The 16316-nt window shown below is 44.0% G+C and overlaps 1 protein-coding gene across 1 annotated transcript in view; it reads left to right on the top strand.

The window, feature by feature from the left end:
* The window catches only part of COL26A1 (collagen type XXVI alpha 1 chain), a 556823-nt gene that overhangs the window by 524975 nt on the left and 15532 nt on the right, over positions 1-16316 (top strand). The window contains exons 9-13 of the mRNA XM_089683751.1: positions 2760-2852; positions 3312-3364; positions 5849-5911; positions 6591-6635; positions 9233-9277. Of these exons, the coding sequence (XP_089539877.1) occupies positions 2760-2852; positions 3312-3364; positions 5849-5911; positions 6591-6635; positions 9233-9277 (299 nt within the window). The remainder of the gene's footprint in view (positions 1-2759; positions 2853-3311; positions 3365-5848; positions 5912-6590; positions 6636-9232; positions 9278-16316) is intronic.

Genomic DNA, 16316 nt, shown 5'->3' with positions numbered 1-16316 from the left:
AACTCCAGGCAGGTGGTGTCATGGTGTGGAGTCAAACTGATGACCCTAGCGCCGCTAGGCAGAAGTGCTAACCACAGCATTTTGCTACCTAAAGGCCATTCAGTTCAAGTGTTTACACTGATTTGCCCCTAATTTATCAGTAGAGACCCTACTAACTTACCACAATATAAATAATAGTTCAAGAAATCTACTGATCCCAGGTTTATTTTTTGTGAAAAAAATACTACCCCACAATCTAAGAAAAACACTAAAACAATAATTTCACTAACGCTCACACTCATGGGTTCAATGTTTTCCGTGAATGAACGATCAGAGCTTTTCCTTTATTAATGTAGTGATACCCCCGTAGGAGCTGCTGAATAGTATGAGTGCTTACTCCGAACTTCTGAACACTTCGACCCTTCTGACACTCTAGGTTTAGTAATGTGTCTTGCAACCACACCAAGGAGTATGTTACAACTAGACTTCAGCATACAGTAAGAAAGCATTAGGCAAAGTAATAAAATAGAATTCTGCTATATTGACACAACTCAGAATTGTGACTTCAATAATCAGGTGTATCCACAGCACTTAAAGTGGAGTTCCACCTAAAAGTGCAAGCTCCGCTTGTTTGCCTCCCCCCCCTTCCACTGCCATATTTGGCACCTTTTGGGGGGGGAGGGGGGAGCGGGTACCTGTTTTTGACAGGTACCTGCTCCCACTTTCAGCTCAGTTTGCCACTGTGAAGCGAGCCGGAAGTTCAGCCCCCCTCCTTCCTCCTTTCCTCCACAGTTTCCTGGTCCTGGGAACCTTCACAGGTCCCAGAAGACCAATCAGGGTGCACAGCGTGACCCTTGCATGCACAGTGGGCACCTGGCTGCGAAGCCACAAGCTGTCAAAGCCTGGGCCCACAGTTGAGATGCTGGCGCCATGGGGAGAAGGGATGGCATGGGTGAGCACATCGCTGGACCCTGGGACAGGTGAGTGTGTGTTTATTAAAAGTCAGCAGCTACCTCTCTTTTGTCTAGTGCTTAAGAACATATAGGAAGGTTACTACCAGTCATCATATTATGGGTGCTAGGTTGGTATCCTTTGGGGATGTTCTTTATAAATAAAAAAGTATATTCAGAGGGGTTGTGGTAAGATGGCCTGAAAGACATCAAAAGCCCTTCACTAAACCAATATGAAACACAGCAGTGCCTTCATAAAACAGTATGTATGTGAATTTTTAGAAGAGCAGGTGGAGGCATGCAAAGAATTTATTTATGCCCTAGTGGTCAACTGTATATCTAAAACCAATGGTTTACAGCACAGATTCTTCCAGAAGCAAAAAGCCAGTAGAACAGATTTTTGTCTACTTGTGACTGGAAATTGTTGGCTGCAAAATCTATACAAAGTGAAGAAATTGCAGCATTGCAACTTTACTGATCCCCTAATGTTGGAACACAATGTTCATGTATTTTGATACAACTACATCAGTGTCAGTGTTCGGCACTGACATATTCTTCAACCAGTAGATGGCAGCGTTTATAAGTTTTATAGCTACATTTGTGGTTAAACTGTTTTTCTCTCTAATAAAGTTCCTGTTTCCTGTTCCTGCAGAGAAGCAGCAGGTAAACACATGTGGACAGTGCACTGTCTGTTCTGTAGGGCTATACAGAATTTCTAACACCTATATTCAATTCAGTACACGTGAAGAGTTTTTTTTTTTTTTTTAACTTTTAGTTGAACTTTTCTAAGAATATGCTTAAGTCCAATGATGAATGATCCTTAAACAAAGTATTCAATCAAAAATTGCTAAGCACATGTGTAAACTGGTTTGAAGTAGAACAATTTGGAGTCAGGGAAATTTCTCCTTTACTCCATGGTATAGGTGTAGCACTCTCAACATTATACCTTTCAACACCTTGTATTTCAAAAGTGGGACAGCTAAGCCATAAACAGATTTGTCGGTGAATTCCACTGACTATTCATTTTAACATCTCGCTTTTAGAGTCTCCAAATTAAGGTACATATAAAAATTAGGGACCATTTGGAGGCATGTCAGCCTAGAAAATTTGTCTTTGTTTTGTAACACTTTGATTGTCCTTAAATAAATAGCACAGCTAGTGGGGAGTGAGTTGAGGGGGGGGGTGAGTGGACTGAGCCGTGCTCTGTATTTCTTATAGACATACAGAGTGGGGCTCGAGAGAGAGCACACAAGTGCTCCCTTGCTGTGGTGCAGTTGGCGGGGGGGGGGGGGCAGGGGGAAGCCAAGAAGCCAGGTGCACGAGGGACCCAAGAAGAAGAGGATCGGGGCTGCTCTGTGCAAAACTACTGCACAGAGAGGTGTGACATGTTTGTTATTTTTTAAAAATCTGAGCCTTTAATAGAAAGAGTAACACCTTACTATAGTAGGTAATTTAACGTTTATCTCCATGTTTCTTTTCTTTTGGACCAAGCTGATCCAAACAAACTATTTCCTTCACTAAGTGCTGCACTGGCTCTAAGAACTGTATGTACTGTATGTAGCTCCAGCTCATGTAGTACACAATGCTCTGGTCTGGCTGTGAGACAGAGACTTCCCGTTTCACATTCAGAACAAAACAGAGTTGGTCTGAGTGGTGGTCAGCTTTTCATAGGCAGCTTTGTATTCTGTGAATGAATACAAAGCTTCCTCTGACTGGTGAGTTGGAGAGGTCGGATGATGACTTCAGGTTCATGTTAGGTTCTTCATCTTATATAGCTACATTTTTGTCTCATGTCAGATTTCTGATGTTTTCTCATATATTATTTTGTAGATGGAGATTCACATATAGTGTCTACTATCACAGACACAATAATGTCTGGACTTCCAGGACCTCGTGGACCAACAGGCCCTATTGGACCACCTGGTATTGCAGCATTATACCAGTTTGTGAATGATTTGCATTGAACGATTGTATATTATATGTGCATAACACTGTAAAATAGTCATCATGTATGTGAGAAGTGGTGTAACTGAATTGAGTAGTGGTTGACTACAAGAAATATTGCTTATCATCAGAATAAAAAATGTCAATACAAGAGACAAAATCATGTCATATGTATTTATTGCAGACATTGATATAGTGCAGACATACACTTACATAAGTCCTTGGCATCAAGGTGCTTACACACACTCATGCGCGCCCACACACACACTGCAAACTCCATGCAGATGTTATATTCTATCAAGTTACAAGAACTAATACTTATGTGTAATAAAATACCCTTTTCATATAGGTTATTTACATTTTCTCAACCTTTATAAAAGTATAATGCAGTAAAAATAGGATGATTACATTCTGATAATTATTGTTACTCTGATTTAGGAATTCCAGGACCTAGAGGACCAGCTGGGCCAATGGGTATTCCAGGACCTCAGGTAATTGTATATACACAAAGATTGGGAATATTCTACGCTCTTTAGGTTGAACTCCGGGCAAACAGCTAAATTCATAGTTAAGAAACATGCATGCTTTTTATTGTAAGCTATTAAACTGTGACGTGCAAAGAAAGGTTGGTACTATAAAACAATAACATGACTGTCCCCTCCTTGTGGCAGTATGTTCTGTCAGCACTCATCTGTGCAATCAGTAACGTATTTCAATTTCTATAGCATTAAATCAGCAGATCGCTGGTGCCATGCAGGTCTCCTACAGACTGCCAGTGTAATCTGTGTGCTCGTACCTCTTATAAGCAGACAGAGTATTACACTGACAGGAAGACTCAATGAACTACCACAGCACTCAACAGTGCCATGGTAGTTCATTGAGAACTACAAGCTGACATCCGCAGAGGATATTGGGACTTGTAGTTCATTCATTTGCAGAACTCTGTGAATGAATGTAGCGACCGTGTTGGCGGAGCCCTGCACGGATATGCTGTTTTTAAAAAATGACAGCTAATACGGGGAACTTCTCCCTCTACTGCTGTCGCAGGGAGAGAGAGCCACAGGGCAGCAATTGCAGCAGTAGGAACATGTTACATGTGCCACCCTAAAAACAGGTGGAACATGTACAGTGAAGGAAATAAGTATATGATCCCCTGCTGATTTTGAATGTTCGCGCACTCACAAAGAAATGATCAGTCTAAAAATTGAATGGTAGGTGTATTGTAACACTGAGAGACAGAATAGCAACAAAATATTCAAAAGAAATGCAAGTCTAACAAATTATGCACTGATTTGCATGTTCATGAGGGAAATAAGTATTTGATCCCCTATCATTCAGGAGGATTTCTGGCTGCCAGGTGTCTTTCATACAGGTAACAAGTGGAGATTAGAAGCAGTGTCTTAAAGGGAGTGCTGCTAATCTCATTTTGTTACCTAAAAGATTTTGTTATAAAAGACACCAGTCCAAAGAAGCAATCAAACAATCAGATTCCAAACTCTCCACCATGGCAAAGACCAAAGAGCTGTCCAAGGATGTCAGGGACAAGATTGTAAACCTACACAACTCTGGACTGGGCTACCAAACTATCGCCAAGCAGCTTGGTGAGAAGGTGACAACAGATGGTGCAACCATTCGTAAATGGAAGAAACACAAAACAACTGTCAGTCTCCTTAGGTGTGGTGCACCATGCAAGATCTCACCTCGTGGAGTGTCAATGATCATGAGAACAGTGAGGAATCATTCCAGAACTACACGTGAGGACCTTGTCAATGATCTCCAGGCAGCTGGGACCACAGTCACCTAGAAACCAATTGGTAACACACTAAGCCGACAAGGATTAAAATCCTGCAATGCCCGCAAGGTCCCTCTGCTCAAGAAAGCACATGTCCAGGCCCATCTGAAGTTTGCCACTGAACGATGCAAAGGAGGACTGGTTGAAAGTGTTGTGGTCAGATTAAACCAAAATCGAGCTCTTTGGCACCAACTCAACTCGCCATGTTTGGAGGAGGAGGAATGCTGCCTATGATCCCAAGAACACCATCCCAACTGTCAAACATGGTGGTGGAAACATTCTGCTTTGGGGCTGTTTTTCTGCTAAGAGGACAGGACAACTGCAGGACAACTGTACCACATCTGTACCACATCAAAGGGACAATGGACGGGGCAATGTACCGTCAAATCTTGGGTGAGAACCTTCTTCCCTCAGCCAGGGCATTAAAAACGGGTCGTGGATGGGTGTTCCAGCATAACAATGACCCAAACACACGGCCAAGGCAACAAAGGAGTGGCTCAAGAATAAGCACATTAAGGTCCTTGAGTGGCCTAGCCAGTCTGCAGACCTTAATCCGATTGAAAATCTGTGGAGGGAGCTGAAAGTTTGAGTTGCCAAACATCAGCCACCAAACCTTAATGACTTGGAGAGGATCTGCCAAGAGGAGAGTGCCAAAATCCCTCCTGAGATGTGTGCAAATCTGGTGGCCAACTGACCTCTGTGATTGCCAACAAGGTATTTGCCACTAAGTACTAAGTCATCTTTTGTGAAGGGGGATCAAATATTTATTTCCCTCGTGAACATGCAAATCAGTGCATAATTTGTTAGACATGCATTTCTTTTGAATTGTTTTGTTGCTATTCTGTCTCTTAGTGTTACAATATACCTACCATTCAATTTTTAGACTGATCATTTCTTTGTGAGTGGGCAAACATTCAAAATCAGCATGGGATCAAATACTTATTTCGTTCACTGTAAGATGATCCATAACGTGAACTTATCCTTTAAATATAAAAGTGAAACTATACTTAGCTTTTTGAACTTAATTGCTCAACTTCTATTTGCTTCCCTGTGTATCTAAATATGTAAAGGTAATGTTAAGCCCAGTAACACAAAGATTAGCCCCTCTGTAAATTAGTTCACTCTATGCTTATATTACTTATATCATTGTACATCGTAATATTTTTTATGTTATTGTTTCTAGGGTAAACCAGGACTTCCAGGTCAGCAAGGAGCAAAGGGCCAGAAAGGAGAACAAGGAAACAAGGTAAGAATATTTAAAGTCATCTATTTATACTCAAGGGGCAACTCCACTTTTTTGGGAAAAAATTTCAAATTAAAAAATAATATAATATCTCAAAAGACTTTTGTACAGTCAGCCTGCTGGGTATTTTTCACCTGATCTGTGCCACTGGCTATAGCCTGGCAACACTGATCATTGTAATTTGCCAGGGGGGGAGGCTCCCTACTACCAGAATGGATCTGTGGGAGTGATTCCCTCATCCACCTCGAATGTGTAGATGAAGGAATCAGCACTGTTTTTTCTCTTCAACTCTCTGGTTGAACAAAAAAGTATGATATATGGCTTGCCTTAGAGTTAGGTGTGCACTCATCCACATTATGCTAGTTATGGGCTCTGCTCATGAAGGGCTAATGCAGAAGAAATCTCTGCACAATGGTAATTAGCTCTTTTTTTTCTTCTGGGCTCAGAGCTGTTGTAAAGTTAGTAATTCATAAAGAGACTTTGTGATCATTTTATGTATGAATAGTGCTTTGAGGCATTCAGTAATCAATGAATTATTATGTGATGATAATGATATGAATTAGTAGCCTTCATAGTTGTGTCTTTAAAAGCAGCTTTGCATGCAATTTATATATTTTACCTGTTTCTTACTATAACATTAACACAATACAAACAATATAATACACACTTTTACTTCTACCAGGGTGAACCAGGGCTATCAGGAGAGCAAGGACCTAGAGGTCCTCCTGTAAGTATGAAATCTCTTTCTATGTCTCATTTAAATTATTTTGATATTGGTGAAATTCATAAAGTTGCAAAATCCAGACATTTTTATTTCTGTAATTGAAAATTAAAACTGAAAAAGTATATGGTATAAATTGGCAAATCCACTGACTATCACTACTTGAGCTCCAGAGGATTTACCCCCCTTAATAACCAGGCCTCTTTTTGCTACTCGGCACTGCACTAATTCAACTGATAATTGCGCGGTCATGCAATGCTGCACCCAAACGAAATTTCCGTCCTTTTTTTCACACAAATAGAGCTTTCTTTCGGTGTAATTTGATCACCTGTGCACTTTTTATTTTTCACGCTATAAACAAAAAAAGGCCAAAAAGTTTGAAGAAAAACAATATTTTTTACTTTCAGCTATAAAAAATATATAGTAAACTCAAAGTTGGTTATAAATTTAGGCCAAAATGTATTCTGCTACATGTTTTTGGTAAAAAAAATCCCAATAAGTGTATATTGATTGCTTTGTGTGGAAGTTATAGCGTCTACAAACTATGGTATAAATACTGCAATTTACACCATTTTTCTGCTATACAGCGCTGCTCTAGTTTAACGGACAATTGCGCGGTCATGCAATATGGTACATAAATGAAATTTACATCCTTTTTTCCCCACAAATTGAGCTTTCTTTCGGTGGTATTTGATCGCCTGTGCGGTTTTTATTTTTTGCGCTATAAAAAAAAAGGCTGACAATTTTGAGGAAAAAAAACAATATTTTGGACTTTTTGCTATAAAATATGTCCAGTAAAAAAAAAATGCAAAAATCAAATTTAGTCATAAATATCTGCCAAAATGCATTCTGCGACATGTTTTTGCTAAAAAAAAAAACCTATTATGTGTAAATTAATTGGTTTACGTGAAAGTTATAGCGTTTACAAATGGCGGGAAAGATACTGGGATTTTTAGGGTTTTTTTTATACTAATAATGGCGGAGATCAGCGAATTATGGCGGCGATCAGGGACTTATGGCAGCGACCAGCGACTTATGGCGGGACTGCGGTGGACATTCTGACATTGGGGGGATACTGACTTGGGGTCACTGACATCCCCAAAAACACTAATACAGTGATCAGTGCAAAAAAAAACCCACTGACACTGTACTAATGGCAATGGGGAGGAAGGGGTTAACTTTATTTTGCAGGGAAGGGTTATAGGAGTGAGGGGAGTGTTTTACTAGGGGGTGGGGGTGTGTACTGGACGGGACAAGGCTGATCGAGAAAGAGAAACTGTTCTTTCTCGATCAGCTCATCCTCGAGCTGACAGGGAAGTGACAGACAGCACAGCTACTGCAGCTGTGCTCTCTGTCACTGTTTGCCGCCGATCGCCGGGAAACAGCCGCTAAGGAGTGGCTGTGACCCGGCGATCGACATCTGCGGCAGTGAACTATAGAAACTGTACCCAAAAAGGCTAGCAGAGGTCAAATGACTAGTCACCAGTATTCATCAATTGTTACAAGCCCACGAGGCCCACAATACATCCAGGAGTGCCTATCAGAGTCCCCCCTTACATCTAAGAGTGTCCATTACAGGCCCCTCTTACTTCCAAGAGTGTCCAGCCGAGTTTTTCCTTACAGCCATGCGTGTTCATAAGAGTCCTCCCATACATCCATGTGTGTCAAGCAGAGCACCTCTTTATGTCCATGTGTGCCCTGGTACATCCACTGACTGTCAGCGGGGGTATTTTTATGAACAGTTGCTGGAGGCCAAAGAAAATCTTGTAGTGGACCGGATGTAGTGAGCTACAGTTGCAAGACCCCTGATCTAGACAAATCCTAAAAAACAATAATCAAAAAGTAAAATTCCAATATTAACATATATGGCATGTGAATGCAAGAAGGATCTAAACAGTCATAGGTAACAAATAGCCAGCAACGCATATGAATAATTCTCAGTATGCATTTATAACACCAATAAGAAATGCATTCCAGTGCAGTATATCCAGCTTATTCAGGGTTCTCCAAACTTTCTAAACAAAGAGCAAGTCCTTCAGACTTTAGGAGGGTGGACTGTGGCCAGTGTGAGTGGAATATGTCTCAGTGTAAGTGGAAGCAAGAAATGCCCCATCATTGGTTTCAGTGGGAATAATAGTGCCCTATTGTTGGTATCAGTGGGAGGAATAGTACCCCATTGTTGGTATCCATGGGGGAGTAGTGCCCCATTGTTGGTATCAGCAGGAGGAACAACATTGGTGTCAGTGGGAGGATCATTGTTGTCAGTGGATGAAATATTGCCCACAAAGGGACCTATAAAAGCAAAGGCTACATCCGGCTCCGACCGCAGTTTAGAGACCACTGAGCTAAATAAATGTGATCACTAAGAAGCTGATTTATTTCACAATTTGATACTGTTCCCTTCAATTATCTCCCAATCTTGCATTCAACACAGTGAACTTATAACCTACAGCTTTCTACAACATGAAGAAAAAAATGACTTTACCTTTAGATAGCATCTGACATATGGTATTTTGGTGCTGTAATTCGTGCTGTAATGCTCAGATTCATAATGTATGTCCTTATGCATGCTAACAGTTTTATGTTGCTGTATCTTTTATTAGGGGGAACCTGGCATGAAAGGAGAAGATGGGCATAAAGGAGAAGATGTAAGTGTGTTTCTTTTTTCTGATTTAAAGCACTATTTTTGGATATTTCCAGTTAGATGAATCTTCCCCTAGATTCTTATGTTTCTCGAAAACCCTGGAAACTGGTTATCTGTATTCTTAGGTTCCCAGGTCTGCTGCAGCTATCATAGGGTTACCTTGTAATGTATATTATATTACAAAAAACATATTATATTACAAAAAACACTTAGGGGCCATGGTGCTGCTGAATGCTAGTGATGGAAATGCTAGAGAGTAATTGGCAAATCTAAAAAGCAGTACCAGCAAAATTCTAACAGCTAGTTTATGATATATATATATATATATATATATATATAAAATCTCACAGAAGTGAGTAGACCCCTAACATTTTTGTAAATATTTTATTATATCTTTTCATGTGACAACACTGAAGAAATGACACTTTGCTACAATGTAAGATAGTGAGTGTACAGCTTGTATAACAGTGTGAATTTGCTGTCTCCTCAAAATAACTCAACAAGCAGCCATTAATGTCTAAATTACTGGCAACAAAAGTGAGTACACCCCTAAGTGAAAATTTCCAAATTGGGCCCAATTAGCCATTTACCGCTCCAGTGTCATGTGACTCGTTAGTGTGACAAGGTCTCAGGTGTGAATGGGGAGCAGGTGTATTAAATTTGGTGTTATCGCTCACACTCTCTCATACTGGTCACTGGAAGTTCAACAAGGCAAACACATTTGCTGTCCCCTCAAAATAACTCAACACACAGCTATTAATGTCTAAACCGCTGGCAACAAAAGTGAGTACACCCCTAAGTGAAAATGTTCAAATTGGGCCCAAAGTGTCAACATTTTGTGTGGCCACTATTATTTTCCAGCACTGCCTTAACTCTCTTGGGCATGGAGTTCACCAGAGCTTCTCAGGTTGCCCCTGGAGTCCTCTTCCACTCCTCCATGAGAACATCACGGAGCTGGTGGATGTTAGAGACCTTGTGCTCCTCCACCTTCCATTTGAGGATGCCCCACAGATGCTCAATAGGGTTTAGGTCTGGAGACATGCTTGGCCAGTCCATCACCTTTACCCTCAGCTTCTTTAGCAAGGCAGTGGTCATTTTGGAGGTGTGTTTGGGGTCGTTATCATGTTGGAACACTGCCCTGCGGCCCAGTCTCTGAAGGGAGGGTGATCATGCTCTGCTTCAGTATGTCACAGTACATGTTGGCATACATGGTTCCTTCAATGAACTGCAGTTCCCCAGTGCCGGCAGCACTCATGCAGCCCCAGACCATGATACTTCCACCACCATGCTTGACTGTAGGCCTTTGTACTCCTCACCTGATTGCCGCCACACATGCTTGACACCATCTTAACAAAATGAGTTTATCTTGGTCTCATCAGACCACAGGACATGGTTCCAGTAATCCATGTCCTTAGTCTGCTTGTCTTCAGCATACTGTTTGCGGGCTTTCTTGTGCATCATCTTTAGAAGAGGTTTCCTTCTGGAACGACAGCCATGCAGATCAATTTGATGCAGTGTGTGGCGTATGGTCTGAGCACTGACAGGCTGATCCCCCACCCCTTCAACCTCGGCAGCAATGCTGGCAGCACTCATACGTCTATTTCCCAAAGACAACCTCTGGATAGGACGCTGAGCACGTGCACTCAGTTTCTTTGGTCGACCATGGCGAGGCCTGTTCTGAGTGTAACCTGTCCTGTTGAAGCGCTGTATGGTCTTGGCCAATGTACTGCAGCTCAGCTCAATCTTCTTATAGCCTAGGCCATCTTTATGTAGAGCAACAATTCTTTTTTTCAGATCCTCAGAGAGTTCTTTCCCATGAGGTGCCTTGTTGAACTTCCAGGGACGAGCATGAGAGAGTGAGATAACACCAAATTTAGCACACCTACTCCCCATTCACACTTGAGACCTTGTAACACTAACGAGTCACATGACACCGGAGAGGGAAAATGGCTAATTGGGCACAATTTGGAAATTTTCACTTAGGGGTGTATTCACTTTTGTTTCCAGCGGTTTAGACATTAATGATTGTGCGCTTAGTTATTTTGAGGGGACATCAAATTCACACTGTTATACAAGCTGTACACTCACTACTCTACATTGTAGCAAAGTGTCTTTTCTTCAGTGTTGTCATATGAAAAGATAAAATAAAATATTTACAAAAATGTGAGGGGTGTAGTCACTTTTTGTGACTGGCCAGTGTAGAGACAAGTTACCCATATGTCAGGGAAAGTGAATAGCAGTAGGGAAAGGTTCCGGACGAGTAGGGACGCATCATCCTCTCCATAAGTCCTCCCAATTGGGCAAAGGCCAGCCAGGCTGCATTCCACCCTCAGAGAGAGATGCTGTCGGCCAGGGGCGGACTGACCATTCGAGCACTCGGGCACTGCCCGAGGGCCCGGGGTCAGTAGGGGGCCCCATGAAATGCCCCTGGTACCTTTTTTATAGGCTTTTTTGAGTGTGGGCAAGGTCACAGGGGCCCCATGATCCCCTATTGCCCAGGGGCCCCATGAGTTATCAGTCCGCCCCTGCTGTCGGCACATCAAGACCTGCTCTGTTCTGAATTACTGTTCAGAACTCTGAGTGTTCCCAGTTGAGTGCCCTCTTGCTGGTTTGTTTATACCTATGGGCTGTGACTCCAATATAAGTTTTGATATTTGCAACCGGGCTTTGTGTATTCACTTCTGCCACACATCAATGCACCCACCCACTCTTGGTGGCAGTTGGCAGGATATGTCCCTTCTTGCAGCAGGTGCAGTAGGAGGAACAAGGTTCATTATGGCACTGTTAGGATCGGCCCTGGATCTAGTGGCAAAGTTCAACAGCAAACATTCCCCAGCTCAAGTTGGAGGAAAGATTAGAGAGTGCTACGCACCTGTTTCAGGTTCTGGCCTGACTGACCATGGAGCTGGCTATTATAACCTTAGTGGCCACACTGGTACAGATTGCATCACATTTTGGAGGGCCTGTTGGAGATAATGTAATGGCCCCAGAATTGAGGCAGAGGTTCTTTGTCCGGGTGCAGCAGAAAGGTGAGAGTCTCACCCACTGTGCAGTAGCACTCCAGAACCTCTAGAAACACTCTAGAAAAAGAGTGATGTGTGTGACTGTGCCAATATTACTACATCAGACCATCTGCTGAGGGACCAGTTTGTGGTGGGAATGAAAACTGGCCCAGTAAGGAGGGCCCTGCAAGGGTGAATCCGAACACAACCTGTCATCTCTTTCCATGACATTGTGGTGGATGCGGTTGCACGGGAGCAGGAAGATGCAGAAGTGACCGTGGCAGTGACAAAAAAAGTATAACCCTATGCACATAAAAGAGGAGGCCTTAGCCCTTCGCCCCTGTCAGCCTTGCAGATCTCACTGAGGGAACTAGCTCAAGATATGGCCTCCTTGAAACAGGAAATGTCGTCCTGTAAACAAGACTCGACCCACCCCTTCAAAGGTTAGAATCTGTTGCAGAGGGGCTATAAAGAGGACCGGAGGTATTGGTTGTGCAGCCGCTTTGGGCATGTATCCAAGTACTGTGGGAGTACTGAATTCAAAAGCTCACGCAGAGCTGCCTGTACCTTATCCAAGGGAAAAGTCCTGGTGCAGCTTATCAACCTGGGGACAACCCCGATCTCACTTCCCAGCCATGCCACCATAACAGACCTCTATGTGGTGCCTTGTCACTGTATTTTAGAGGCCCAGCCAGAAGTGGAAGCAGTATGTGCCTCTACAGGCAGCCATGGCTTCCAAGACTTCCCTCTACCACTACAGAGACTTAATTCATCAATTACTGGAAAAACATCAACCGGACCAGAAAACTACAGGTTCACAGAGGCCCTTGACCACCAAATCCACACGGAGAGGGTGTTCCACCCATTCGGGAACTGTATTGCCACATTCCCCTAGCCCTGTGTCAAGAGTACAAGGATCTACTGCACAATATGCTACAAAGAGGGGGATACGAGTCATAGTCCCTGAGCTGCCCCTGTACTCCTGATGCGAAAAAAAGATGGAAGTCTGTGATTCTGTGTGGACTATCACAAGTTAAATGCCTGTACCCCCAGGATATCTATCCATTGCCCCAGGTAGAGGAGTCACTTATGGCCCTCGGGCAAGCCAAGTTCTTCTCCACTCTCAACCTGGCTAGCGGTTACTGGATTGTACCAGTAAGAGATCAAGTCCGTGAAAAGCCTTTATCAACCCCCTGGGATTATTCAAGTTTAACCGCATGCCCTTTGAGCTGATCAATGCCCCCAGCACCTTACAACAGCTAATGGACAGATGCCTAGGAGTTTTCAGCTGTGAGACCGTGTTAGTCTATCTGGATTCTGCAAGACTTTTGGGGACCACATTAGGCACTTGGACTGGCTGTTCTCATGTTTAACACAGTATGGACTGAATCTTAGGCCTAGCTAGTGCCATTTGATGAAACAGAAAATCCAGTATTTGGGGCACATCGTGGAAGCTGGGGGAGTCACTTCAGATCCAGCCATGGTCCAAGCTGGCACCCCCCAAAGACTGTCACTGAGATTCACACCTTCTTAGGTGTGAAGAACAGAAGCAGGCTCTCACCTTCCATTCAAGCCCAGTGGAAGGGCCCCCAGCAGCAGGCCTTCGAAACTCAGAACTTTGAAACGAAGGTTGACCTTAGAGCATTTTCTGGCCTATGCAGATTACTCTAAGTCCTTCTGAGTATACTCGGATGGGAGCCTACAGGGTCTAGGGGCTGTTCTGGCTCAAGTGAAGGACAATTGTGAATGAGTAATCACCTCTGCGAACTGCAGCCTGCGACCCACAGAGAAGAACCTTCATTAATACCACTCCTTTAAATTGGAGTTATTGGCCCTAGTACGGGGCATCACAGAGAAGTTTGCAGAATACCTCACTTGAGCAGAAGTAGAAGTTTTCAAAAACAATAACCCTCTCACTTACCTGAATGCACCAAACTTTGGGGCGTTAGATCAAAGTTGGGTGTCAGGGATGCAAAAATCTAGCAAGCGTGATCAAATCAGTAGGCTGTACCTTAAGGAATCAGGAACCAGACTAAATAAGGTTAAAATAAGTTTATTAAGACAAATGACACACTTTACACTAGTAAATCATAAGCAATGCAAATGATAAACGTGATAGTGGAATCACCCCAAATAAATTACCTAACTAACTATATACAAAAAGAAGGGAACACACATGGGCAGGACAAGGTCAGGACAGGAGACAAGGGGAGCAGGGAGCCAGGTACTGGGAGATGGAAGCAGGAAGTGAGATACAGAGACCAGGTCACAGGAGCAGGTCTCAGGGTCATGTACAAGGATCAAGCTCAGACAGATACACAGCTTGCAGTAAGAATACTAAAGCATTGAACTTCAAGCGATTTTAAAGGGGTTTTTGTTGGAAAATAACAAACATGCTCCTCTTCTCAGGTCCCCTGCATGCTCTTCTGTCCCCCCCTCTTGTCGGGTGTCCCCACAGCAAGCAGCTTACTATGGGGGTACCCGTTGCTCCGTATGTCCATTCACACACAGGCTCCCACTTTCTGTCTCAGCCAATGAGGAGCCAGAGACCCGGGAAATCCGAAGCTGTTGTTCACATCGCTGGATCGCAATGGGGCTCAGGTAAGTATTGAGGGGGCTGGGGACACTGTTGCACACAGAAGGTTTTTTACCTTCATGCATAGAATGCATGAAGGTAAAAAACCTTGAGCCTTTACAAACACTTTCAGTCAAGGGCAGGATTATATACCTCCCAGCAACCCACATTAGGTGCAGCCTGGGGAATGCAGTTCTTACTTCCAAAGTGGGTATACGAACTATCAAGCCTTGGTACAACAAATGGCTGCAAGAGGGACTCAGGAAGGGCAGCAATTGGGAACTTACCAAACGGGTAGCCCATGCCAGGCATTTGACAAACTTGGAGGCGCAGCAAAATTAGACCCAACAGTGGATGAAACCCTGGTACCAAAGACTAGCTGGACAGTGGGCACAAAACTATCGGAGGCAGACTGTGGAGTGAGCACAGAAGCATCAGCGGAAGGCTGGGAAGCAGGCAGAAGAGCATCAGAGGCAGGCTGGGCAGCAGGCAGAAGAGCATCAGAGGCAGGCTGGACAGCACGCAGAGGACCATCAGGCTCAGCAACAGTCAGGAGGGGCAGCAGGCTGAGGACCATCAGGCTAAGCAGCAGGCAGAGGCCTACCAGGCTGCACAGTGGAAACAGGTCCATCAGACTGGACAGTGAGCATGGCCCCATCAAACAGGGCAGCAGGTACAGGAACCTCCAGCTGAGCAGCAGGCACAGGATCAGCAAGGTCAGGCGGTTCAGGACTGCCAGAGGCAGGCAGGCTGTTGGGCACATGACCATCAGAGGAAGACGAACATCAGGCATGACACTGTCAGCAACTGGCAGGTTGTTGGATACAGGACTGTCAGAGGCAGGTGGGTCATCAGGCATGGGACTCTCTGGTTGGGCAACAGGAACAAGACCACCAGGCTGGACATCAGGAACAGGACCACCAGGCTGGGCATCAGGAACAGGACCCTCAGGCTGGACATCAGGAACAAGACCCTTAGGCTGAACAGCAAACACAGGACCATCAAGCTGTTCAACTGGCAAAGGAGCATCAGAGGCAAGCTTGGCAGAGGATAGCAGAACACCAGAGGCCGATTTGGCAGTGGACAACAGGGTGCCAATGGCAGACTGAACCCCATCAACAAACACAGAGGCAGGTTGAACCTCATCAGCAGGTAGTATAGAGGGGAACTGGATCCCATTAGTAGGCAGCATGCCATCAGGCTGGGCAATGGTCAGGGGAGCAGTGAGGTCAGCTTGATTAACCAGCAAAGAGTCTATGGAGCCAAACTGGATGGTGGGCAGAGAACCAGTAGGCTGGATAGCTGGTGACATAATGTTGAGGTTAAGCTGGGTCGCTGGAACACAGGCTGGATGCAGGTTGACTTGGAGTAAAGGACGAGGGCCCCAATTGGTTGAATGAGGCAGTCTGTCCAAAGAATGGATGGTACTCCTAAGACACAGTTGAGCAGATGTAATTGCCGTAGGC

Source organism: Staurois parvus, unplaced genomic scaffold, assembly GCF_062004578.1.
Source record: "Staurois parvus isolate SC_StPar_1 unplaced genomic scaffold, SC_StPar_1.0 ptg000321l, whole genome shotgun sequence".
NCBI classification, from domain to species: domain Eukaryota; kingdom Metazoa; phylum Chordata; class Amphibia; order Anura; family Ranidae; genus Staurois; species Staurois parvus.
This window is presented reverse-complemented; position numbering and strand designations above follow the sequence as displayed.